General features: G+C 57.4%; 1 protein-coding gene and 2 long non-coding RNA genes across 3 annotated transcripts; 2 read left to right on the plus strand and 1 right to left on the minus strand.

Annotated features, from left to right (window-relative positions):
- The first annotated feature begins 356 nt into the window (after positions 1-356).
- LOC310903090 lies at positions 357-10,775 on the plus strand. The gene is made up of 2 exons (XR_014587268.1): positions 357-7,295; positions 8,412-10,775. It is a non-coding gene; the product is annotated as an uncharacterized lncRNA (long non-coding RNA).
- LOC310903088 lies at positions 10,418-11,997 on the minus strand. Its single transcript, XR_014587266.1, has 2 exons — positions 11,797-11,997; positions 10,418-11,208 (listed from the first exon to the last, which is right to left on the minus strand). It is a non-coding gene; the product is annotated as an uncharacterized lncRNA (long non-coding RNA).
- Positions 11,998-12,290: 293 nt separating this feature from the next.
- On the plus strand, positions 12,291-22,584 carry AK4 (adenylate kinase 4). Its single transcript, XM_083845718.1, has 5 exons — positions 12,291-12,681; positions 17,262-17,381; positions 18,738-18,910; positions 19,243-19,361; positions 20,351-22,584. Exons 1-5 carry the CDS (start codon positions 12,537-12,539, stop codon positions 20,463-20,465), a joined length of 672 nt encoding a protein of 223 aa, XP_083701844.1. The 5' UTR covers positions 12,291-12,536; the 3' UTR covers positions 20,466-22,584.
- Positions 22,585-23,769: the final 1,185 nt, after the last annotated feature.

Genomic DNA, 23,769 nt, shown 5'->3' on the forward strand with positions numbered 1-23,769 from the left:
TCAGGAATTTAGTATTTTTAACACCGCCATCTCCCTGCTAAGTTGACTGGAAGCGACCAACGAGTTCAAAAGCTGTCAGTGGGGACGTCAGGCTGCCAGACAGGCGGACGGACAGACAGACTCCATTTTCAGAAAACCTATTCCTTGGGAAAGCAGGCTAAGTGCTCAGACCCCCCAGTCTGCTTTCACCACAACACACCATCCTATGGCAAGGATGTAATTTTATATTAAAACATTGAAAGTGGTTTTCTCTGTGGAATTAATCACAGGTACTTGTAGCTGAGTATGTTTTCCTGCTCATAAAGCGAGTGGGCCTGCAAAGAGCTGCAGAAAAGGTCTTTGATGCAAAACATTTTTTCCTACCCCTGTAAGTACCGTACTGGGGTGGAGCGACAAGTCGGACGAATTGCTTCGTATCTTACTTATTTCTTTATTTTGCAACTTCCAGGAAGCACTGATGTCCTCCAAGAAAAAAAAAAAAAAAGTAGATATCTAGACTTGACTTTCTTGGTATTTGTGAATTAAAACTCAAATGAAATTCAAACGAGTTATCTCTTACAGCCTTCTTTAAAGAAGAGGGTGGGCAGTTACGTACAAATTTTCCCCTACTTCAGTTTTCAAGTTTCCAGAAGCCAAACATCACCTCTGCTTTGGTTATCTTTGAAAAGGTGAGGTTTTCACACGATTTAAAACAGTATAAATGTTAAAAAAAACTTTTTTTCCATAGCGCTTCAAACTACAGCAAGTGGCTCTGCGTACAGTAAAGTGCTATAAATCGCTGATGCCATCAGCTTGGAATTGACTGCACCCTTACATAAATGTGATTCAACACCATCTGAGCGGTTTCACTTGTCTTTGGTTTGTTCCTGGCAGTACGTCTGGAGTCTGGTTCTTCTCAAACGTGCTAGCGAAGATCAGGAGGAGGCAGGGAAGCCGGAGGAGCTATGTAAGGTGTAAAACTGGCCTCTGCCTTTCAATGTCAGCAATTCCTTACGTTGTAATGGCACTAGAAAGTACACTGGCAATAAATTTCTGTGCTCTTGTATGCTTCTGCAGAGCATCAGGCTATGCTCACTGCTGTTCAAATTAGAGTTTATTTTATAATTTTTTTTTTTCCCCAAAGAAAAACATTCTTCCAGTTTTCCCTCCAGGGATGGGAGTTACAAAGTAGAGCATGTCGGGGATTTTTTCCTTAAGATCATCAAAACTGATCTTCTCACTCAGAGCTATTTTTCCTGAGGCAGATGGCAGGAGCTGTTCCCAGCCGGACCCACGCCAGGCTGGCCTCGCCCCGCGGCCGTAGTGCGAGGAGCAGCCGGGACACGGGGCCGGAGGAGCAGGACCAGCACCGCGGGGCAGTGCAGAGCTGGGCCAGGCAAAAAGGGTGCCCTAAACCATCCGTTGGATGCCTGTCAGCGGTGCAGCGGGGAAATTCGGGCAAGACATCCTCCCTGCGAAGCCTCCCCATCGGTGAAGTGGATAGCACCGCACACCATCACCACACAATATCTTAGGGAGTGCGAGGCCCCCGGATACTGCAGTGACGGGGTGGGACTTGCCCCGGGGGCTGTATAAATAGATATGCAAGTGCACAAGCCCTTTCATCTGATCTGTTGCTGAATTTATCTTAAACTTCCTGTGCTCACATAACATGCGTGAAAACGTGTTTGTGACACTGCTTTCAGAGTGCTTGTCTCTGCTTGGAAAAGCAAGTGAAAGAATTTATTTTGAGACAGCTGGAATGTGGGAATTATTTCTTCCTAATTAACTACTTCTAAATACCGTTCTCAACCCCAACCACCACCAGCACTTTTTTTTTAAAGCTAACTGGGGTTTCCAACAACCTCCGTCTGGGAAGGCGAGGTACTCCTTGTTGATGATCTAAATTTACTTTGAAAAAAAGCTCAAATCGTGCCTGTCCAAAGCAGTCCCTGTTCCCAGGGTGCTGTGGCAGCCGCTGCTGAAAGCCAGGCTGCGGGGGGATTTCCTGCTCGGGGCCTGCGAGCTGGCAGAGCCGCGTGGGAAGCCGAGCACGTAGCTCTGCTTCCCGACTTCCCTCTTCCCTGGCTGGGGACTGGAGCTCGCACGCTTGGCTCTGAGCTCGGGAGCGCGGGGATGCTGCTGCCGTGCCTCGGTCCTGCAGCGGGAGCGTTCGTGTTGCTACCTGCATCTGTCTGCTGTTTTTTTTCCTGTTGCCAGCTTTCTGGTTCTTCCCTGTCACCGAAGCAAAAGTCTTATCTGGATTTTCTTCAGCTTTCTCTGATGAAAATATACCAGCGGCTGGCACGGCGCAACCAGTGCAGCCCAAAGCCTGTGGCTTGTCCCGGACGAAATGGAGCAGAGTGGTGGTGGTGGCCAGCTCCAAACCCCACTCCTGATCTCCTTGGTCTCTGCTGGAGAGCAGCAGTTTTATGTGGTGTTTGCCGTATTCCCCCTTCCTTCTGTCGCCCGGAGAATTACCGTCATGTTTCCAGGAAGGGTGGTGTTCACAGTCAGAGAGTCACTGAATTAAAGAATCAAAGAATCATAAAATAGTGGCACAGGGGGGCTCAGAAATAAGAGCTGGACGGCAAACTCCAGATCTGGAGATCTGTGGACTTTCCAAGCCCCTTGAGACGAGCGGTGCCACCACCAGGAGGTCAGCGCCCCCGTCTTTGCCTTCCTCCTGCCGCGCTGCTTCGGCACGGACACAGCGCATGCAGCAGGGCTGCGTGTCCGTCTGCGGGGTGTTAGGGGGGAAAAGGACAGTGCCAGCGATCGTGGAGGTGGGGACGGCGAGGCTGGAGGGAAATGAACAGTGCCAGCGATCGTAGAGGTGGGGACGGTGAGGCTCGGGCCCGTTCGACGGCTGGGCTGCAGTAAGAGCGTATTGCTGTGGTGCATTTCGGTATCGTTAGCCGTGGGGCCAGAATATTCTGACAGCATTCGGGTTGCGGTGCAAACTGCTGTAAAAAGAGCTGATGTTGCCGTCAAACTCCGTGGAACTTAGGGAGGTGAAAAGCAGTGCAGGATTTGTCTCCCGTTTATGTAACTGCTTGGCCTCTTTAGCAAAGCGCTCTGTATTTCACTTAATAGTTTTGAAAGGCTGTGGTGTGTTTCCTTGCATTTATCTGAGTTAAAAGGGCAAAAAAGTGAAAAATCCTTAGACTAAGAAGGAGCTGAACAGACACTGTGCTCCTCTAATCATTGCCAGATAAAACACCCACTGTGGGGTTTGATTAAAATGACTTTTCCTTTAATGGGGATTCAAATGCAACTGCAGCAGCACGTCCAATTTACATCCAAAATTAATTAGGCTTCATTAGCAACAGGCCTCTGGAAGCTTTAATTTCGAGAGTCCCCTGGAGCACTGCGTTTCACCCCAGAACGCAGGAAGGCTTCGGATGCTGGAGGGGCGGCGCCACAAGCTGTCCCGAGAAGCTGTTGTTCTGCACAGGATGGAAGTTTCTCTCAAAAACAACACATGGCATTTTTTTATCATTCTGGGAACACGAAGCCGACACGTTTAAGGAAATCGCTTGTAAATGAAATGCACCGAATCGGCGGGCCAGCCCGGGCAGTGGTCAGGAACGTCGGCATGGAGCCTCGCTGCCTCCTCCTCACCGCTTCCCTCGGGAAGGGCCGCTTCTGCCCGGCTGCTCCAAAACGCTGACCCAAAGGGCACCAGCGCCGTCGCGTTTCTCTTTGTGTGCTTCTGTTAAAGTCACGCTCTGTTCCGTACCCACAGGACGTGAGACTCCCAGTTAGAGAAAGCAGAGAAACCCCGGGGACTCCAGAGCTACGACCAAAACCACCAGCCTCACCTCCTCTGCTGGCCCTTTCCCCAGGGCTCTTTGCTAGCACCAGAATTAAACCCTCTGGGCCGGTGCTGCCCTTGTGCCTGCAGCCCTGGACTCTTTCCCTTGAACTTTCCACCCTCATCACCCCCGGATTGGTCCCAGCAGCAGGGACGAGACCCACGGCTGGGCTCCGCTCGAGCGGAGCAACAAGACGGTGCCAGGATGGGGTCCGTGGCTCTGCTCTCCATCTGCCAGCACCTCTAACGGCAGTAATTTGCTCTCTCACAGGCTTATTTTTAGCCAGGAAGAATCTGAGGCTTTTGCAAACGTTTAAACACATGTCTCTCTTGAATTATTCAGTGTACTTTGCCTGCTTCTGGAGTTAATTAAAATGGAGGGCAATCGATAGTGAGCTCTCTGGCTCACCGTGGGGAGGCGGCGGCGGCAAGGAGCAGCTGTGGGACCGCCGATAGCCTCCTGTCCTCTCCATCCCTCCCGAGCCACCGGGCTGCCGCTGCTCTGCTCCCTCGGCAGCGCTGGCCAGCAGCTGCAGAGCACCGAATCATACTGGGTTTGCCTTAATTTAAGGAGGCCGATTTGTGCACAGTACTGGGGATGGACATGTCCTGAGCCACACAAACCAAGGGCTTGGTGGCCGCGCCAGAACCAAAACCCAAATCCCACGGCATGGTCCGCGTGAGATGAGCACGTGTCTCACAACTGATGCAAAGCCAGCACTGGAGCACGGCCCAGAGGATTTGCCAGGTGCCTGAGAGGTGTCCTCCTTCTTCTCGGTGGCTCCTCGTGGTCTTTGGCTTTACAGCCAAGTGCTTTTGCCTGGAACAAGAAGGAATAATCTGCCTACCACCCTCTGCAAGAGGTGAGGGGCCACGGAGAGGCTATTTTAGCTCAAAAGCCGGAACCTATGGTGCCAACACATCTCTGCGTGTGGTGGGTGCTCAAGGGATTTAGGCAGAAAGAGCCCCCCATGCCCACCTCCTGCTCGCAGCCAGCAGCGGCGCCTCTTTGTTCCCTGTTCTCTGCTACAGCTGAACGAGTTTTTTCCCAGAGTCAGGTGAACCTTCCCCTGTATCTCTAAAACGAAGACCAAGTGCAGCCCTCCTCCTCTTGAAGTCAATGGGGAATCTGGGACCGGGACCAGAGTTTCACCTTTCATCTGAAGAAAAGCGCAAGGTTTGGTCCCAGAAACAGTAATATCAGCACAATACAAAAGCGTGACCTTCTGTAGGAGTATATTCATCCACACATACCTCCGTGCCCTCTCCTGCTCCTGTGAAATGTTACGAAGAACAAACTACGTATCAAGTCAAACCATGCCGAATTTATCACCTGCCTGAACGCAGACACGACAGCAGTGGCTTTGGTATTGTGCCACAACACCCAGCTCCTTGTGAGTAGTTCTGTCCCCAGCCCGACATCGATTAATGCCAGTCTCCCTTTGTGAGTCAAGCTACTGACAGAAGTCTAGGGTTTGCACACTATCCGAGTCAGGAGGAACCATCAGCGCTGGATGGAGACACTTTTATTTGTTCCTATCAGAGGTGGAGGTAGATATGGGGACGCAGGGGTGCTGTGCAGCCAGCTCTCAGCCCCCAAATGCTCAGCGGTGCCCAAACTCCCCCCCTCCAGCCCCGCGTGCTTTGTGCACAAGCAACGTGAGATGCGGGCAGAAATATTTTATGCAGAAGGGAAAAACGATCGCGTCGTCCTTTGTTCAGGCAGCACACTCGGGGAGCACTTCTCCCCGTAGGAGGCACGTGCCGTTGCCATCCGTTACTGCGGCGTTTGCTCCATGTGGAGAGGGACCCCCCTCACCTGGCAGCGGGAGCGGGGAGACAACCACGGCACTCCGCTGGGAACGGCTGGAGGGGAACGCAGCTCGAACGCGTTCATCTGGTTTTATGCTAGGTGAAAATATCGCCACAGCTGAGCTGAGCCTGCCTGTCACGAGTCCATGCTGAATTCCCTTCACGCTCGTGAAATTTTGCAGGCAGCGTGCTGTAGCTGGGATTGTTTTGGAGCTGGTATGCCAAGAAAATACCCTTGGATCTGAAGAAAAATAATATTGCAGGGCTGAGCTGGTAATGTTTCTCATCACTCCACTAGGCTTCACCGGAGTCTTCACCAGCTTCTTCCTTTTGTTTGTTCGATTTTTTCACTCTAGTTTGCCCAACATTTCTAGGCTCACATTCAGCAATTGCTTAACCTGACCTAAAAACAAGTTTGTCATCGTTACATTCCAGGGCAACTAATACTTGCACTTATCAAGACGTTGCAGTTAGGGTTCTTGATTTATAGAAATGTTTAATCAAGAAGGCCTGGACTAAAGTTCAAGTGGAAGTGCTTCGTGCTAGCCAGAGACAATTTGAATGAACAGTAATTAAAACAGTGCCTGATTCATATGGGGCACTGCTGGACTTTGGAATGACAACTGCGTGCTTGGAACTCTGTTGGGATGGATTCCTTCTCCTTTTAGTACAACCACAGCCAGGTCTGCTGGTGCTGATGCTTTCTGCTGTACAGTAAGTCACATTAAAAAAAAAGAAAATAAAAAAAAGGGGAAAGGCAAAACCTTCACCTGGCTCCAAGGTTCAGTGCTAGCAGACAATGGATGTCTTTTATCCCGCTGTTTTCAGAGGCAGATAGCGGCTGGCCCGCTCCCTCGGAGCAGAACTTCTTACCCTAAAAGGATGGTTTGTGGACGAGAGCCAGGAGCCGAGCAGCCGTTCTGGTCTGCAGCCTCGCGGCCCCGAGGAGATGTGGCAGGAGCAGAGCTGCTGTTCTTCGGCGAAACGTGGGTGGGACAGCGACAGCCTCCAGATGGGAAAAGGGACTTTCCTGGTGAAAAAGCCTGAGAACCGCTGGGGCAGAACGAATCCGTCCAGAATGACAGCTGAGAAATGTCACAAGAGAATCGCCTTTCCTTGGCATCAAAGCTTTTATACGTTGCAGAAAGTTTTATCAGAGAACGGACGGCCCTCCGGGAGCTTATTTTTGAGAAGAAAGTGATGTGATATATCGCTGTGTGCATGTTGTTTACATCTTGCTTTAACACAGTTCGTGGGAGGAAGCGTTCCACTGCCAAAAAAGACTTGATAGCTGCATTGTTCGCGTGTAGCAATATTTAGACATAGCAAACCCACAAGTATTTATAATAAGTCTGTCCGATTATGCTATCAGTCGGAAGCTACAGGAAAAGAGATGGACGCTGTGTCCACTGAGCAAGAGAGGGAGATAAAGGCTCCCGTTAAATCTGATCAGAGAGGTGCCGTTCTGAGGCACAGACAGCGTTTTCAGTTCCTGTCCCATGCCAGGACTCGAAGCTGTGCTTGTTTTAACAGGAAATGAGAATCACAACCAGGAGCCCAGCGGCACTGTCACTTCAGCTGGCAGCTTCGCTCTGGCTTTCACCAGTGCTCGGTGTGGCAGTTACCGCGTCTCACTGAGCAGCCTGGCTCGCTTATCCGCCCTGAAATCTGACTCAAGGCTAGGCAGGTAAGGAGCCTTATTCCGTGCACCCGCTCCACAGCGAAACTTGCATCTTCCTCCCGGCAGTTACGCTGCTCCCCGTGGGGAAGAGAGACCTGCCCGTGCCCGCCTGCAAGCCCACGAACGCTCCCACAGCCCCTCTCATCTCCCCTCGTGGGACTTCGTGTGCAGGCCGCCAGCAAACCCCGAGCAGGGCACGGCCGGGAAGGGGCAGCGCAGGCGTCTCGCTGCCGTAGGACCAGGGACAGCCGCGGCTGCTGCCCGCTGCCAGGTGACCCCCTCTGCCTCCGGGTGCTCCTCCTGCCCCGGTCAAGGGGTCCCTTCGAGCTTCGGAAAGAGGCAGAAAGGAAGTCGAGGGTTGACTGCTTAGATTTTAATCTATCTAGAACTTTAACTCTTGTTAGCAGGATGTCTTTTTTATCATCTGCACGGTTTCTAGTACAACAGAGCCCTCCTCCAGATGCAGACTTGAGCCGCTATCACACCACCAGTAATAATTTCCCCCGCGTAAATGACGCACGCTGGCAAAACGTTCCATCGCAGCAGCACAGCCCCGACCCTGGCAGGGCTCGCAGACGCAGCCAGCAGCACGCTCGGGCAAACACCTTCCAGCGAAGAAGATCAGAGAAATAGCACAAAGCGTGTAATTGCCACGTTGGAGCAGCTGCTGGCCGAGCTAATCCTCTTCCGCAAGCGGCAGTGGTGCGGGGCAGCACAGGGCAGGGCCCGGACGGTTATTAATCACCCCATCCAGAATTAAGAGCCTTCTAAGTGCTGCAGGGTTAACAACCACAGGTAGTGTCAGTATCAAGAATAAATCGTGACCTCCGCAGGTTTCTGCCTCCAGCCTCTGCAGGCTGAGGACTGGACGTTCCCCCGGGGGGACACTGGGGACAGGCACCCACCAGCAGGTTGGGGGGACACTGGGGACGGGCACATGCCAACACACCAGCAGGTCCCTGCTGGGCTCACACCAGACCCCACAGGGCTGCTCGCTGCCCACCACTCACGACCCCGGTACACGCACACACCTCGGCCGCCCAGCACTGCTGGTTTGCCACCCACACGACGACGACGGACTCGAGCTTCACCAAAAGCGGGGGCCCCAAAAACCTTTTCTAGGTATTTTCTTGGAACTGCGACAGAAGTTACCCAAGGAAGTTGCAGTCTTGTTGGCCAAGGCAGAGAAGCCCCAGCCCCAAGCGAGCACCGGACGCCCCACCGTGGCTGCACCGCCTCCCTGCCGTGCCCGCTGCAAGCAGCCGCATCGCCCTGGGCTGCTGGAAGATGTGAGATGGGCCCTGCCCCTCTGCCCACTCCCACGTAACAGAGCGGGTGGGGACACTAGCCGGCTAAAATCATGCTGTCTTTAACAAGAAATATGTAAATGTATCTACAAAGATACTGTATAGCTGCAGTCGTTCCCATTTTTCTGGTACGACCCATTGACCCACACTGCTTTACCTCTTCTCCCAAATACTCCCCCAGCCGCGCAGGACCCCACTTTTGGGACCCTTATTGAAGCTTCTCAAGCACAGCATTTCTGGAATGTCAAACAGACAACTAAGAGGCAAACTCCCAGTAAAGCACAATTTTTATTCGAGTCAATCTTAAGTTTTCTTAACCCGTGACTTTTACATGACAAGGTGTGTTTAGAACAAGGACACTTGAGCAGGACGTTGTGTGTACGTCTGTCCGTCAGCTCCTGGAATCAAAGGGATGGGGCGCGGTGGGCGCGGGCCCCGTGAAGCTCAGATGGCTGCCATCCTTCAGTTATCACAGTACTGTACCTTTACAAGAGACAGCATCAGCACTGTGATAACTGAGCCAGGGCAGCCTGTCAGTCATCGCGGCCCCTCCACGCACTGCCAGGTGCTTCCTCTGTCTTCTCATCCCTTGCACGCCTCCGAGCCCCAAACTGCCCTCAACGGGTGCCCAGCTGCCAGGTGAGAGGCTCGGGAGTATTTAACTGAAGTGGCTTTGCATGTTGGGCTCCAGCTCAAAAAATTATTCAGATAATTAGTGCTATCTTAATGACCGTGGTGACCAAAACAGCCTTCAAAATCCAATTCGCCAATGCTGCATGTAATGGAGAAAGGTTAACTTACCCCTCTACAGTTAACGCTGGAGAAAATGAGGGCACCCCTTCTCCCCGTTAAACTCACCGGAGCTAGAGAGCAGCGCTTGGTTTACGCTACTCAAGAACCGAATGTCATGAACCAGACAGTCAGCAGGCAGACGTGGCCACGAGCCAGGTTAAGTCGGCGGAGCTGCACCGCGTGGGCGACAGCCGAAGGCTGGGATCACGACCAGCACGAGTAGAGGGCAGCACCACACCGCGACCGCGCTGCATACTGCACCGAGCGCGCCAGGCGCTCGCCCAGGCAGCGGAGCACTCTGGCAGGCGGTGGAATTTTACAGCGCCACGAACGCGTTCAGCTGGGCTTCATCAGGGTTTGTCACATGCGCCGCGAGAGCCGGGATCGCGGGCGCCCACTCCTGTGCCTACCGAGGGGGCTCCCGACGGGAGCAGCGCCGGACACCGAGCAGCCAGCTGTGCTCACGAGGGACTGCAGCTGGAAGAGGCAGAAGGGGTGCCTCAAGGCTCCGCGGGCTGAAGTACGCAACTGGAACTTTTAGGTCACAGGATCCAAACACAGAATTGTGAAATCAAAACTTATACCGCAAGTCACACTTATATCAACCAGTATTTTGCACCCCACTTTTTCTGTTTTTTTAAACATGTATTGCTGAGAAGATCACGGAACTACTTCTACTCACACACACCTCTGGTTAAGGAAATCGCGTTGACCTCTGAAATAATTAAGTTTAAAAAATAACACTTTTTTTTTTTTACACAGAAAATGCGTTATTATAAAAAGTTAATTTATGATGCCGATGGACTTCCTCAGTACAAGCTGCTCTGGTACTTCTAACAGCAGGAAGCAAAAACTCCAGACGTGGTTTACTGCTCTAAATAACTTACCTGGAGAAGAGCATGTCTGGAGATGTTAAGTAGGTTGTTTTTAAAAGAGAAAGGCGTAACGCTCAGACGGATCCAACTACCAAAATGGTGTTTTACAAGTTTTTAACGGAAGAGGGCAATGGTGAGACAAGCAAGAAATATCTGAGGAGAAGCACGCAGTGGAAAAAAATATTTGTACATTTTAAAACAAACTGCAAACATACATTACATAAAAAGGGGACAGTCAACAGATTATGCAATACTGACGTCAGATGATGACACAGATGACTTAAACGTATACCCTAAAACTTGCAGATTTGCCACCAATTGTAATTAATTACATCATCTGCTGCTGGAAGAAAAAAAACCACCAAAGAACTTTGTAAAAAATGCTGGAGAAAATCCGTACGTACAGCTGTGACTTTTGGAAAGGAAGGGACGTGCCCGACAAACGAACCATTTGCTGCCACTCTGAAGCGTTTTCACACCACATTGTTCCAGCAGAAAAAAAAAAAAAACAATCTACCCGTTTCAACAGAACGGAAGAGGAGCGGAATTGGGAATCCCACATTTCGGAGGCCGAGGCGGTTAGAGGAGAGCCGCTACTTGGCAGTTCAGGTGTGTCTTCATCTGAGCCTGACGATTTTACCCTTGCTCCGGCGGTTACTGGTAGGCTGCTTCAAGAAGATCCGTGACCGCAAAGGTGAGCGGTCCCACCCAACTCCCCGGCACCCCGACGGTTCCAGTCTCACACCTATTCCAACGTGCTCGGGGCTGGGGCCGTTCTCCCCCAGAGGACCCCGCTCCTGTCCCCCACAAACCTGCTGTGCCTCCTCACGCGCCGAGTCTCGCGCTGCTCCAGCCGGACCACGCACGCGGGGCGGGCTCCGTGCAAACAGGTGTGCGAAAACGCAGAACTTGGCTCCTTGTTACCGTCTCGAGAACCCTCCCTGCCTTTGCAAACAAAAAACATTCAGCTAGCCCGGCACCCAGCACGCGGACTCGCGCCACGGCCAGGGCGCCGCGTTATTTCCACGGGGGTTATTTAAGAATATCTGATCGTCAGCGCAGGCTGCCGCCCCTCGTTTCGGAAAGCCTCCCAGCTCGGCCTGGCTGCTCCTGAAGCTCCGGCTCCCCCTCCAGCCCCCGGGGGCCGGTGACTCGGCGTGTTTTCGCGTTGTTTTGCGGGCACGTTCCCTCAGCGCGGCCCCCTCCCCACCCGGGCCGGGTACCAGCACCGAGCGCGCTCGGCAGCGACCCGGGGGGGGGGCTCTCGGTAACCCGGCGGCCCCCAGGGCCTCGCCCCCTTCCCCCCTGAGGCACGGCCGCGCACGAAGCCTCCCCCCCGGAACCCTCCCGGCCCCCCGCAGCCCCCCAGCCGCTCTCCCCCTCCCACAAAATAGCAGTGCGCAATGAGGGGGGGGGGGGGGAAGGAAGCACCGCGCCCGGCCGCGCTGTCGGAGCCGGGAGCCCGGGAGGGGACGAGGGTCCCCGCCGGGCGCCCCCCGCGCCCCGCTCAGGGCCGGGCCGGGCCGGACCCACCTGCGGGCTGGCGGCGGGGCCGGGGGGGGCGCCGTGACGCAGCACGGGCGGGCGGGCGGCGCGAGGGCCGCCATCTTGGCGTGTTTATGGCAGCGCCGCGCGGCCATGTGATGCGCCCGCCGCTTCCTGGGGGAGGGGGGGGGGGGGGCGGCGCGCGTCGGGCACGCGCGCAGCGGGCACGCGCACGGCGTTCACGCGTGGGCGCGCAGGGTGCCCCCCCCCCCCCACACGCACACCGAGGGGGCGCCCCCCGCGGTGCTGCCCCCCGGGGGTGTGTGAGGGAGGGGGGGGGACACGAGGGGATCGGGGGGGGGCTCCCCGTGCCGCCGGGGCTCCGTGAGGCGGCGCCGAGCCCAGCCCAGCCCAGCCCAGCCCAGCCGAGCCGCGGGGGCCCCGTCGGGCGGCGGCGGGACTACAAGTCCCAGGGTGCCCGGCCCGAAGGGGGCGGCCCGAGGGGGCGGCCGTACACAACCCCCCCCCCCCTTCCCCGCTCCGTGCTGATGTGTACGGGCGGCGGGTGAGCGGCTCGGCACTGCTCGCCTCGGCTCCCCCCCCCCCTCCAGCACGCCATTTTGCGGGGCTCCCCGGCATGCGGGGTCCCGTCGGGGGCGGCGAGGCGGCGGGGACCCCCCTCAGTGCCCCCCTCTTAGCTCTGGGTCCCCCCCCGCGGGCTGCGTGAGGCGGGGGGCGGGGGGGTGTGCTGCGGCGGTGCCCCCCGAGGGACCCCCCCCGGGCCGGCCATGGCCTCCAAGGTGCTGCGGGCCGTGGTGCTGGGCCCCCCCGGCTCGGGCAAGGGGACGGTGTGCGAGAGGATCGCCCGCAGCTTCGGGCTGCAGCACCTCTCCAGCGGGCAGTTCCTGCGGGAGAGCCTCCGCCGCGGCGGCGGTGAGTGCCCGGGGTGCCCCGACGGGACGGGGATGGGATGGGACGGGGATGGGGACGGACGGGGCGAGCCCCGGGGGGAAACCTCCGTGGGGGGTCCTCGCCTCGCTGCCGGCCCCACGGGGGCGAAGCGGCCCCGCGTGTCCCCCCGCTCGGCCGCCGGTGCGCGTCCGTCTCCGGGTTTGAGGCTGGATTTCGTTATTAGGCTTCTCCCTCCATCTTGGCTGTGCCGAGCTGGCCGGGGAAAAGCGGGCTGGGGCGCAGCGGGGAGCCTTCGTCCCAGCCCCCCGGGTGGGCACGGCTGGGGAGAAGCCCGGCCAAAAAAAACCTGGGTGTTCGCGCACCGACGGCCGGCCTCGGCGCCCGGGGTCACGGCCCTCCCGTGTCAGCTTCACCGTCCGCCAGGGTTTTGTAGGAGTGGGGTTAAATCGCCCAGCTTGGGCCCCAGCGCCTGCCGTGCGAGGGACGCGCTGGGAACGTGCGCGTGTTCACGGGGAAACCCCTCGGGGAAGCTTGGCGTGGGTTGTGGGGTGTCCCGACTGCGTGCCGTGCCGTGCCAGCCCCTATCGTGAGGCCACTGGGGTGGCACGGGGCGCCCCTGTGACCCCCGAGTCCTTATTAAGCTCCCCTCCAGGATCAGGGAGGCCGGGGGCTGCGGTGCTGCCAGCCCACCCCGTGTTTCACATCCGAAGCCCTTCGGAGAGCTGACAGTCTGTGCTGTGCTTCGCTGGGGCCAGCCGGTAACGGATCCCGCAAAGTTTTGGGAGCCAGCAGCCAGGCGGCGCGGGGCTGCCCCCAGCCGTGGCTGGGCAATGCCAGCGCCGCTGCTCGCGGCGGGTGTGCGAGAGACCTGCCCGGGGAGGAAACTGACTCAGAGGAGCCATAAAACGACACAAAACAGCCCAGAGGAACAAGGCGCGCTTTGCCTTTTTAGAGGTGTGACAAGAAAGGGAGAGAAAAAAAAAAGGGGGGGGGGGGAGGATAAACTTTCAGAGCTGTGTGCTCTGTGGGGCGTTGCACGCTCGTTTAAAAATACCCAGATTTCCTTCCATAAATAAAAAAAGCACGGTAATATTTCCTCTGGGGAGAGGCTCGAAATTTGGAAAATCCCAATAACTCTTTTGGCTGAGCCGCTGAGCACCTGGGCGAGGACCAAGCGGTGCAGCGGCGGGTGGGAAACGTGGGTGGAGAGGCAGGTAAGATTGCTCAGGAGTAGAGCCGCCGAAATTTCACACAGCTGACGTGCCTTTCAGGTGCCACCTTTGACTTCGCCGCTGGTCATAGCTCTCACTAATGTGCAGCTGTTTGTTTGTTGTTTTTTTTTTTCTTCTTCTTCCTTTTTTTTTTTAGCTATTTGCTTTGGACAAGCTGTTACATGACCACGCAGCGACGTGCCAGCTCTGGAGGAAGCTGGATGGAAGTAAATTCCCTTCCTGAGTTTGTCATCCGTGCCGCTGGCTTTGCGTTGTAGGGGAGATGAGGCCAGCCGTACAGACACCCCGCTGCCCTCCAGAGGGACCCGCCAAGGGGTTTTAGAGCAGCCTCTGGGCAAGGATGCCGTGCAGGAGTGGATTTGGAGGTGATTTTCCCATCTCAGGAAGCTGGAGGACACCCGAGCATCCCGCACAGAGCGAGCCCCGTGGCTCCACGTGGTGCGGGGTGGCTGGATGTGCCGCTGCCGCTGAAACCCTTGGGGTTTTGTAACAGTGACTCGGCGAGGGCATCCGCTGCCACGGATGTGTTGGTTAATCAGTGCCTCGTTTAGTGGCTGCCCTGCTGTGCAAAAGTGCTTTGTTTGGACTGCTTTTGGTGCTGTGCAGGGGGTACTGGAGGGCAGCGACCGTTTTCCTCGGCCGGTTCTTGTCCCAGTGCCCAGGTCGTTGCCTCTGGTGCCTGCAGCGTCCCGGGGTCTCGGCAGGGCTCAGCTCATTCCAACAAAACCGCACGCCCTGGGAGACGCCCGGGTCTCGTGGGCGTCTCACTGCTCCGCTCGCTGCCCCGCTTCTGGGGGGCAGAAGGGTGCTGCGATGACGGGAGCCATGAGCTGAAAGGGGTGGGAGAGGGGAAAAGCAGGGCAGCTGGGAGGGGGTCGGTGACGGCCCCAGATCTGTGGCCGTGCCATGCTCCAGCTCCCCGGAGGGAGGCCAGGCTGGCGGAGACGGGGTGAGAACGAGAGCCCTGGATTGGGGAGGTGGATTCGGGGGCTCCGAGGACCCCATCCAGCTGGGGTTGTTCCACATTGGTGCGCAGATAACCACGGGCAGTGCTGCATTAACCACCCGGAGCTCCTCCTCTCCATTAACGCTGTGCTGCCGTAGCCTAAATAAAGAAATCCTACAAAAGGTTGCCCCGGGGGGGCCAAAGTCCGCGTTAGCTCGCGGTGTCCGGCCAGGGCGCCGCTGGCAAGCGAAGCCCTCGCGCCCCCACAGTGCTTCCAGCCGCAGCCCGCCTCCTGCGCCCCGTCTTCGGGAACAGCCTCTCCTTGAGCCCCCGCGGCCTCCGCAGCCCCCAGGCACAGCGGGAGGCGTCGCTGGAGGCCGGGACCCGCTTTGATGATAAGGGCTCAGGGGCACGGGTGCGGGGTTGCGCCGGGAAGGGACAGGGACAGCAGGGTCTGAAGTCCTGCGGCCGTTAGCTTAGCGGGACGGAGCGATAGCAGCGTGGATTTTGGCCCCTGGGTGGGATCTGCGCCAGGCCAGGCGGCTGAACCCCCCGACCGTCGCGCGGCGGGCCCAGGATCCGCAGGGAGATGCCGTGCACGGGCTGAGGAAGCCCTGCCCAAACCCTGCCGCTGCGCGGCTCGGGGCTGGGGCACGCTTCGCTGGCGAAACGCACGAGGTGGGTTGGGAAAACCCGAGGTAAAGCCTGCCTCGCCGAAGCCACGCGGTGGGAGCAGGGCTGTGCTGCAGGGACGACGAGGTCCAGCACGTCCCGGGTGCCGGGAAGCTCTGCGGGTCCTCCGCGAGAAGCATCTGCCCCCCTCCAGATCCCACCAGCCAGCACGCGGCAGCGCGCGGGCACGTGAATAAATATTAAAAAAACGTGGGCGGCCGTGGTGGTATTTACGCCCTACGAGGTCTCCGTGCTGGTCGCGTGAGACGTAACGGTTCCTTCCCATCGCCGCGCGCTTCCCCGAGCAGGAGCGCGGCGTACGGGCAGCGGTGTCGAGCCTGTCGTCGGGAAAGGCTCCGGGTGCTGCCCCGGGCGGGCGCTGCGGCTCCGGGCAGAGCTGCTCAGCGGCGTCGGTCGCTGTGATTGTGGGGCGATGGGCAACCCCGCCGGGGTTGGGATTTGGGGGGCATCGCCCCGCCTGCGCCTCCCTCTGCGCGCAGCCGTCGGTGCAAAACCCCAGCGGCCGGCCCCGTGCAGCACGGCTCGTGGGACTTCAGACGGAGGGCTGGTGCTCTGGGAGGGCTGAAACGCGCTGTTTTCACTAGAAAACACGCAAGAACGTTCGTTTTGGTTCCAACCGTCGTTAGCTGCTCGGGGAAGGGGAGCGGGTCTGGTCCCCGTGCAGACGGAAGGGGCAGAGCCTCTCCGGGGGCAGGGGCAGGGCTTGCCCCAGCTGGTGGCAGGGAGTAGCTGTATTTTCCAAACAGTTTCTTCGAGCTAAGAGAAGAAGAAAGAGAAAATTGTGGACGATCTGTAACGCAAGACCCAGCCGAATTTGTCTCAGACCCCTTTTCTCACCGGCTGCCCCGTGCTGGCCGTGCCCATTGTGCGGGGCCGGTTGGGGGGACAGGCAGAAACCCCAGCAATCCTCCTCGCTGTTCAGAGTACCCAAGCTGCAATAAAAATGGGGGGGAAAAAAAAAAAAAAAAGTGGAACCGAGCCTGCTGGTGGCCGCCCGGGGGGCCGAGGCTGCAGGGAAGGTGGATCCGGGCCGGTTCGTGCCGCAGGGAACCATCGCTGCCCCCGAGGCACTTTCTCAGCTCCAGCTGATGCGGGGGAGAGTCAAGCAGGAGCCTGCTCAGGTGCAGTCGCCCTGCAGGTACGCTGCAGTCATGTTCTCAGGTGTTTGATCTGGGAAAACAGTTTTCTTATCTGAGTGCATCTTGAGCTGAGCCTCTGAAGTCTTAAAGCCCCGTGGACGGAAAGCTGTGTTCTGCTTTCCGCAGCCGTAGCGAGCGCTCCGAGGCTTGTGTTCTCAAACGAGCTTCCTGGTGGTGCCTGTTTACTGCCGCGGTCTGCATGTGAAGTCTTGAATTTGCACCTCTTAGGATAATTTCTAAGAGAGAGTGCCAGCTTCTCACGAGGACGGCTGTACGTGGAAGCAGGAGGAGGCAGACTTGGTGCCTCCGAGCCAGGTGCTGCCGGCTGTACAAACGTTACCCAAACGCATCGTTTGTCTTCATAACTTCACTGGAAACCTCTCCGAAGCGCAGTGACGGCCGCTGTAATTCTGTGCGGTGTAATTATTTGTACAGCAGATGTACAGATTTGTCCCCTCTGAGGACAGGGATGCTGCCGAGAGGCTCCCGGATGAGCGATCTCAGAGGGCAGACAGAATTTGAGGGGGAGCGGTGTTTTTTTAGCAGAAACGTCACGCGCTTTTTTTTTCTTCTTTCCTTTAACTTGAACAGAAGTTGGCGTCTTGGCAAAGCAGTACCTCGAGCGAGGCCTCCTGGTGCCGGACCACGTCATCACGCGCGTGATGATGACGGAGCTGGAGAAGCGGCGAGCGGAGCACTGGCTGCTCGACGGTGAGTGCCTCCGGACGGGAGCATCCCAGGGGCCTTTAAAACGTCATTGTGCTGCCGATGGCTTTGCAGCAGCAGGAGAGAGAAGACCAAAGGTGCCTTTTGGGGTCCTGCTGGCAGCAGGAGTGGGGGCAGGTGGCCCTGAACTGCTCCCAGGGGCAGTGCTTTCGGGGGCCAGCGTGAAGTCCACCTATCATTGCAGTAAACCAAGAGCTCGAGGTAGGGCTCCACAACCTTTAAGCTGCAGAGCTAAAAAATAAGAAAAGGTTCGCCCCGAGCTCTGGCTGCCCTCGTGGAGACGCTGCGGACAGCCGTGGTGGCCTGGGAGCGCCCTGAAGGGCTGTGGGATTTGGGGAGGGGAGGGACGGGGCAAGTAGCTGTGCCCTGGGGGTCCGGCAGCACTCTGGGACCTTGAGCCCTGTGGGGTCAGGCTGGGTTGAAGCAGCCCCTGAGTTCATGGAACGTGAGAAGAGTTAGTTAATAGCCAGTAATTAACAACCGCGAGCCTCATTTCCTTGTATCGAAGAGTTTCTTTGATTGTTTCCTAAGTTTTTAAGTCACAAAAAGAGGCAAGTGGGTGAACAAGCCACCCCAAACTCAGTCCTCGCTGTCAAAATTTCATTACTCTTATGATAACATTACTTAATTCATCTGCTGCTTGGCACACAGTGCAGTGAGTAGCGCTGTATGAACAAAGACGTACGTTTGCTGCGTTAAAACTCAAGTGTTTCGACATCCACGAGCGTCTGCGTCCCGGCGCTCAGATCCAGGCTCGTGCAGCGCGGGGCTGCTCTGGGCTGGTTGGTGGCGGTGCGTGGGAGCTACCCGCAGGCAGCACGGCTCGGGGACGAGCTGCTGTCCTGCCGCTGCTTTGTGCCCAACACCGGGCCACGAGGCGCAAGGAGCGGGCTTAGTTCAAGCAGTCCGTACGCAAATAACAGCCTGACTAGGCGCGGTAAAGCGGACCTCACGTATTCTTCCTCATAACGACTCGTTCATTAGCTGTGGTGGCGTCCTGACCGGGCTCTCAGCTCATAATTCTTTGCTTGGGAAAAAGCCTGGGCTTTTTCAGATCTTCGCTGAGCTCTGTGGCGCCCTGGGGAGGTGGGGCAGGTCCTCCTGCTGGACGCGGTTTCTTGGGAGAAGACGAGCCCGCAGCGACCTGCGTGCTGTATTTTGGGAGCCGGTGCTGGGGGAGCTATTTTTTGCCGCAGCCATCTGGTGGATGCCTCTCTTTCACACCATTTGGGCTGCAGCGAGGAGCTGTGCTATCTTTACAGCGCCGGGGCCGCGGGGCGGGCAGGCAGATGCTTTCCTGCCGCTCAGCCGGCCCCTCTCTGCCGCGGCGCGTGCCCGCAGGTTTCCCGCGGACGCTGGGGCAAGCCGAGGCGCTGGACAGGATCTGCGAGCTGGACCTGGTGATCAGCCTGAACATCCCCTTCGAGACGCTGAAGGACCGCCTGAGCGCCCGCTGGATCCACCCAGCGAGCGGCAGGGTCTACAACATGGAGTTCAACCCGCCCCACGTTCACGTAAGAGCCCGTAGCGCCGGGGTCGTGCCCGTCAGGAGGGAGGCGAAGGTCAGAGGCGCCTTGCGCTGCGTGGGCGGGCTGGCACGATCCTAAATTATACTGGGGAAGAAATCCCACGTAGTGAGACCCAGGGGCTGCGGGGGTGCCGGAGGGCTTTGTCCTTGGCAGCTGCCCCGCAGGAGTTGTGCAACGTGCACTCAGCCAAGCGAGGTTTGCGTTAAGCGCCGTGCGAAGGCGCCCAGGCCTAACCGCCTCGAGCAGCCGGGGCGTGGGGCAGCGGGGGCAGCTCCCCGGGGAGCCGCAGCCCCTGGATGGCGTTGGCCTTTCCGCAGGGCGTCGACGACCTGACGGGCGAGCCGCTGGTCCAGCGCGAGGACGACAAACCCGAGGCCGTCGCTGCCCGGCTGAGGAAGTACAAGGATGCCGCCAAGCCAGTGATAGAGCTATACAAGTGAGTGGGACCGCGCGAAATAAACCACAGCATGCCCACGGCCCCTGCCGGGCGCTGGGGGGCAGCTCGCTGCGCTCAGCAGCGCATCGGCGTCCACGGAGGCGGCGGCCTTGCAGAGAGCGCTTCGCTGCGCTCGCAAAACCAGCAGCATCTTTCTGTGCTGCTTAAAATAACACAAATGGACGAGTTTGTTAAATAACCCCCGGTGCTGTGCAGCCCGGAGCGGTGTGTTTGCCCTGCAAAAAACAGGCTGAGGGCCCTGCCCTTTTAGGTGAAGTACGGGGCAGCTGGCAGCAGGGCGGAAGAAGGGAGAGCAAAGGGTGGTAGAAAATGCGTGGGCTGGGAGCGTCCACGCTTGAGGGGAGGTGGGAAGGGGTCCTCCAGCCGCTGCTCACGTGGGAACAAGCTGTGTCGTAAGCGTCTCGGTAACTCTGCATCCTTAAAACATCCCTCAGAGCTCAGCTGTTGCAGCTTCTAACCACGCATTGCCGCGCCGACGCCCAGGGCTGGCTTGGGGGGCTCTGCTGTAAGCGGCCGGACGCGCTTCAGGCTCTGTCCCTTCTGCACGTGCTGTTGTTGTTTCGGGGCAGGCATCCCCTGGCCACGTTGGGGATAGATCTGGGGTTGTGAGATGCTACCAGGACCTGCTGAAAGGGCACGAGGAGCGTTTTAAAAAGGAAAATTGCCCTTACGTTGGGCAGGGTGGGAAGCAGGGCCCTACTTGTCCCACGCTCTTAAGCATGTGAATAAATCCTGCTGCCTTAGGCCTACACAGTGCTTTAGTGGGGACGGAGGCGAGCTGTGAGGTGTGTGGTGGGATTGGGGCGGCTGCCTGGGTTCGGCTCATCCATGTGTGAACACGTTTAACCCCTCGCTGCCCCTCCTGTGGCCCAGAAAGCCACGGGGAGCTTCCCTGGAGTAGCTCTGCCTGCAGATGTCCCGTCCCTGGGCGCTGCTGGCACTGACTTCTCCTCTCAACTCTCTTCCAGGAGCAGGGGTATCTTGCACTCGTTTTCGGGGACAGAGACCAACAAGATCTGGCCGTACGTGTACGCTCTGCTTTCCAACAGGATCCCCCCTGTGCACTCGGAAGAGGAGAACTAACCAGTTTGGGTGGAGGACCAGGAACTGATGGGATAACGTGTTTGGTTTCTCCGCACAGAGCTAAAGCTGTGCGCTAATTAGGTGATCAGGCAGTACCTATGGCCGCTTCCCCAGGCGTGCTGGATAACAGCTGTGGAAACACACCTATAGCCAGTATCAGGGTGAAAAGGTCTTCGCTTATAAGGTCAAGTCTGCTAGAATAAGTGTTTTTTTTTTCTTCTGAGGCTAGAAAGTATTCCTGCCGGTGATCCCACTGCACAGATCAGCGATGCAAACCTAGGTAATGATTATTTCAGGTTTACACAACTTGCCGTGATTTCCCTGCCACCCCCCTATGAAACCCCAGCCTCTCTCTAAGCCTACACCGTGTCATTCCATTGCTCCGCAGCACTGTTTACTGCAGATCACTCTGTTGTAGTTTTTTTTAAATTATTTTCTATTAAATTTATTTCTTAGAGAAATAAAGCTCTAGAATGCGAGCGTTAGCCCCGTGGGAACTGGTGAGGAACACAGAAAACGTTCACGTTACAGAGCTCAGAAATGTGAAGATCACATTTCCAGTAATAGAAACAGAAGAGGGAAAACATGGGAGGTAAACTACACGCTTGTGCTTTTTCTGTAAAGAGAGATGAAAAAAAAAAAACACAACACATTATGAAAAGCTGCTATACAGTCTGCTTGTCCTGAGCTGGTGTGACGTGGAGCAGGAAGGTGAGCAGGTCGGTGCCAGGGAAGAGCTGCACTCCTCGTGCTTACCTTGCCCGTCGCTTTTCATACCGTGAGACATGTTGGTGTTGTAGTAGCTTCTCCCAGAGATTTATTTTAACGCGTTTTGCTCTGGGGGAGAATTTGAGTCATTCCTTGTTCCTTGCTGCCTTTGTACCCGAGGTCCTTGCAGAAGCCCGGGCTGTTCCCCGAGGAAATGCCCCTTGTGGAGGGGTTCGCCCGCAGTGGCCGCAGGCTCTTGCGCTGCCGTCCCGCTGTCAGTCCTTATGCCCATGAGGGCTGCCAGAAGTGGTCGCGCCCCGATGCTCAGCCCGTTTCAGCAGCGTGCACCTCGTCTGAAACGGCATCAGCGTGCCCCTTCCGCCCAGACGTGTTTGTGTAACTGGGATTTAAAGGCCCTGCGGGTGTTGCTGCTGCCCCGTGCGCAGGAGCTTTGGGCGCAGACCCCAGCTTTTCTGAACTGGACGTGCCGTGAGCCCGCGGGGGGCTCGCTGCTGGGGCACAGCACCGAATCCGTGGGGATGCTCTGCTGGTCTCCTCGAGTTGCCTTATTTTATAGACTATGTATTTAAGAAAAAAAGCAAGATGTGTATTTTTTAATGGTTTAGAAAAAAAGCACTGAGTTTTAGCATCCGCTTTGGAGAACGCTTCGCTGAGCTGCTTGCCCCGGTGGAGCTGGGCAGCGTAGCAGGGATGCAGGAAAGCTGTCGCTACCCCAGCCCCGTGGCATCAATTAGAGCGGCCTGGGCAAGTTTCTGGTGCTGAAGTGTCACTGTTTTGTTGCTGGGAGAGCGGGTCTCTGGCAGGGCAGGGGGAACCGACTTTGGGGTTTGTTTTTGGCTGCTTGTGCAAAACTTGAGCACATCTTAATGCCACCAGAGGAGCCCCTGACGGTTGCTGGCTCAGTCAGAGGCAGCTCGGCCGTGGCTCTCTCCTGATAACGGAGCCAGAAGCCGTTGGGCACCTGCCGAGCAGCAGCAGCCATCCCCCATGTGCTGCCCAGCCCGGGGCAGGGCTTGCGGTTGGGTTTGCCCCAGGAGAGACCCTGAGCACTTGTTTTAAAGGCTCTGAGCCCTTCTGCAGATGCAGAAGCCCTGCGACCACGCATGCCTCCAGCCCTCGGGACAGATTTTTCTACAAGAATTGTTGTACTGTGCACTTTCGTAGACCAAACCCCGCAGCGGCACGCACCCAGCCCCTCGCCTTCCCTCCCTGCCGTGTGCTCCGTGCTGAATCCTGTTCCCTCCAGCGCCGGCCGTTCTGCAAGGACCAAGGTGCCGCGCGGGGGGCACTGGGGGCCCGCGCCCCGGTTTGCTCTTGCAGCTTCTTCCCAGGGAATGGCCACCACTGTGCTGCTGCTCGAAAGATGTAAATAAAATTTTTCTCCTGCTTATCCCTGTGCTGGTGGTGTCTGTCTGTGAGTTTTGCTGGACGGTCACTGCGCTGGGCTCTGCACGAGCCCTTTCCCCACACCAAGGTAGTAATGGGCTCGTGTTTGACCCAGGGTTTGTCCACGGGAGCCTCTGGAACTGCTGGGCACGAGGGGGAGGAGGGTGGGGAGGAAGGAGAGGAGCTGGAGCATCCCCACTCCAATGGGAGGAAATCCCCCCCTATGTTTTTTTGGCTTGAACACAACGCTGCTGTTTGGGTCCTGCCTTACAGCCAGCTCCTTTAGTTGGTAAAATCTAAACTAAAAAGTTAAAAGGGCAGCTCGGGTGCTGCGGATGAGGCTGGCTGTTCGTCCCCTTCCACCCTTGTTGCACAGAAAGTCGTTCTTGTTTCCCCGTGTAACTTCCCCCAGTAAAGGCACTGGAGCATTAGGTGCAGCAGCAACGCGCCAGCTCGCACTGTGCCCCGAGTAATCCGTCACGTGGATCGGGGCAGAGGGAATTAAAAGCTGGAAGTGCCCCAGCTCATCATTACCAGCTCGCGGATCCCATCGGTTTTTTTTTCTTCTTTTTAATTACAGCCAGCAGCTCGGGGCCCCGGTCCCATGCGTGGAGTAAAGCAGAGGCTCTGCAGTGACTGGGAGGGGGAAAAAAGGGCGATGGGGCTGGAACCGCTGCTGAGAGGGGGGAATGGGGACCAAGGAGCTGAACCCCTGTGGGGGAACACGGGGGACGGGTGGGTTTGGGGGGAAACCCAGAGGGCTCTGCAACTTTGTGCCAGCTGCGGCTGCCCTTTGGCTTGCTGCCATCGCCAGGCACCCCTACCCGGGGGGGTAAAGCACAGGCCCCGTTGGTGTCACCGCCCCACGATTTGTCGCCCCCCCGTTTTCTCCCCCGCGACTTCACGGAGGGGAAAGCGGCTGCGGGTCTGCGGCTGAGGGCTGCCAGCGTTTCTTCGAACCTCGCCGCGACCCTAAACTCAGCCAGCTTCCCACCTCTCCGCCTGCTCACCTGCACCGCACAACGCCCCCCCCCGCCCCCCCGTTTGTGTAAGGCCCGTAGCGCCGTGCTCTCCTCATTCCTGCCGCTTCTTTGCGGCCAGCTTGCCCCACCTCGGCCTGCGGGGCCGCCGGGCGAGCAGCCCCGGGGCCCCCCCGACCCCCCCGGGGGTCACCGCGCATCCCCGGGGC

This window comes from Anser anser (genome assembly GCF_964211835.1).
Source record: "Anser anser genome assembly, chromosome: 8".
Lineage (NCBI taxonomy): Eukaryota > Metazoa > Chordata > Aves > Anseriformes > Anatidae > Anser > Anser anser.

Bases quoted from the DNA above. Each gene is read 5' to 3' on its own strand.
- AK4 (XM_083845718.1), top strand. From the start codon at position 12,537: ATGGCCTCCAAGGTGCTGCGGGCCGTGGTGCTGGGCCCCCCCGGCTCG. The intron at 18,911-19,242 runs GTAAGAGCCCGT...GCCTTTCCGCAG, and splicing joins TCAACCCGCCCCACGTTCAC to GGCGTCGACGACCTGACGGG. The intron at 19,362-20,350 runs GTGAGTGGGACC...ACTCTCTTCCAG, and splicing joins CCAGTGATAGAGCTATACAA to GAGCAGGGGTATCTTGCACT.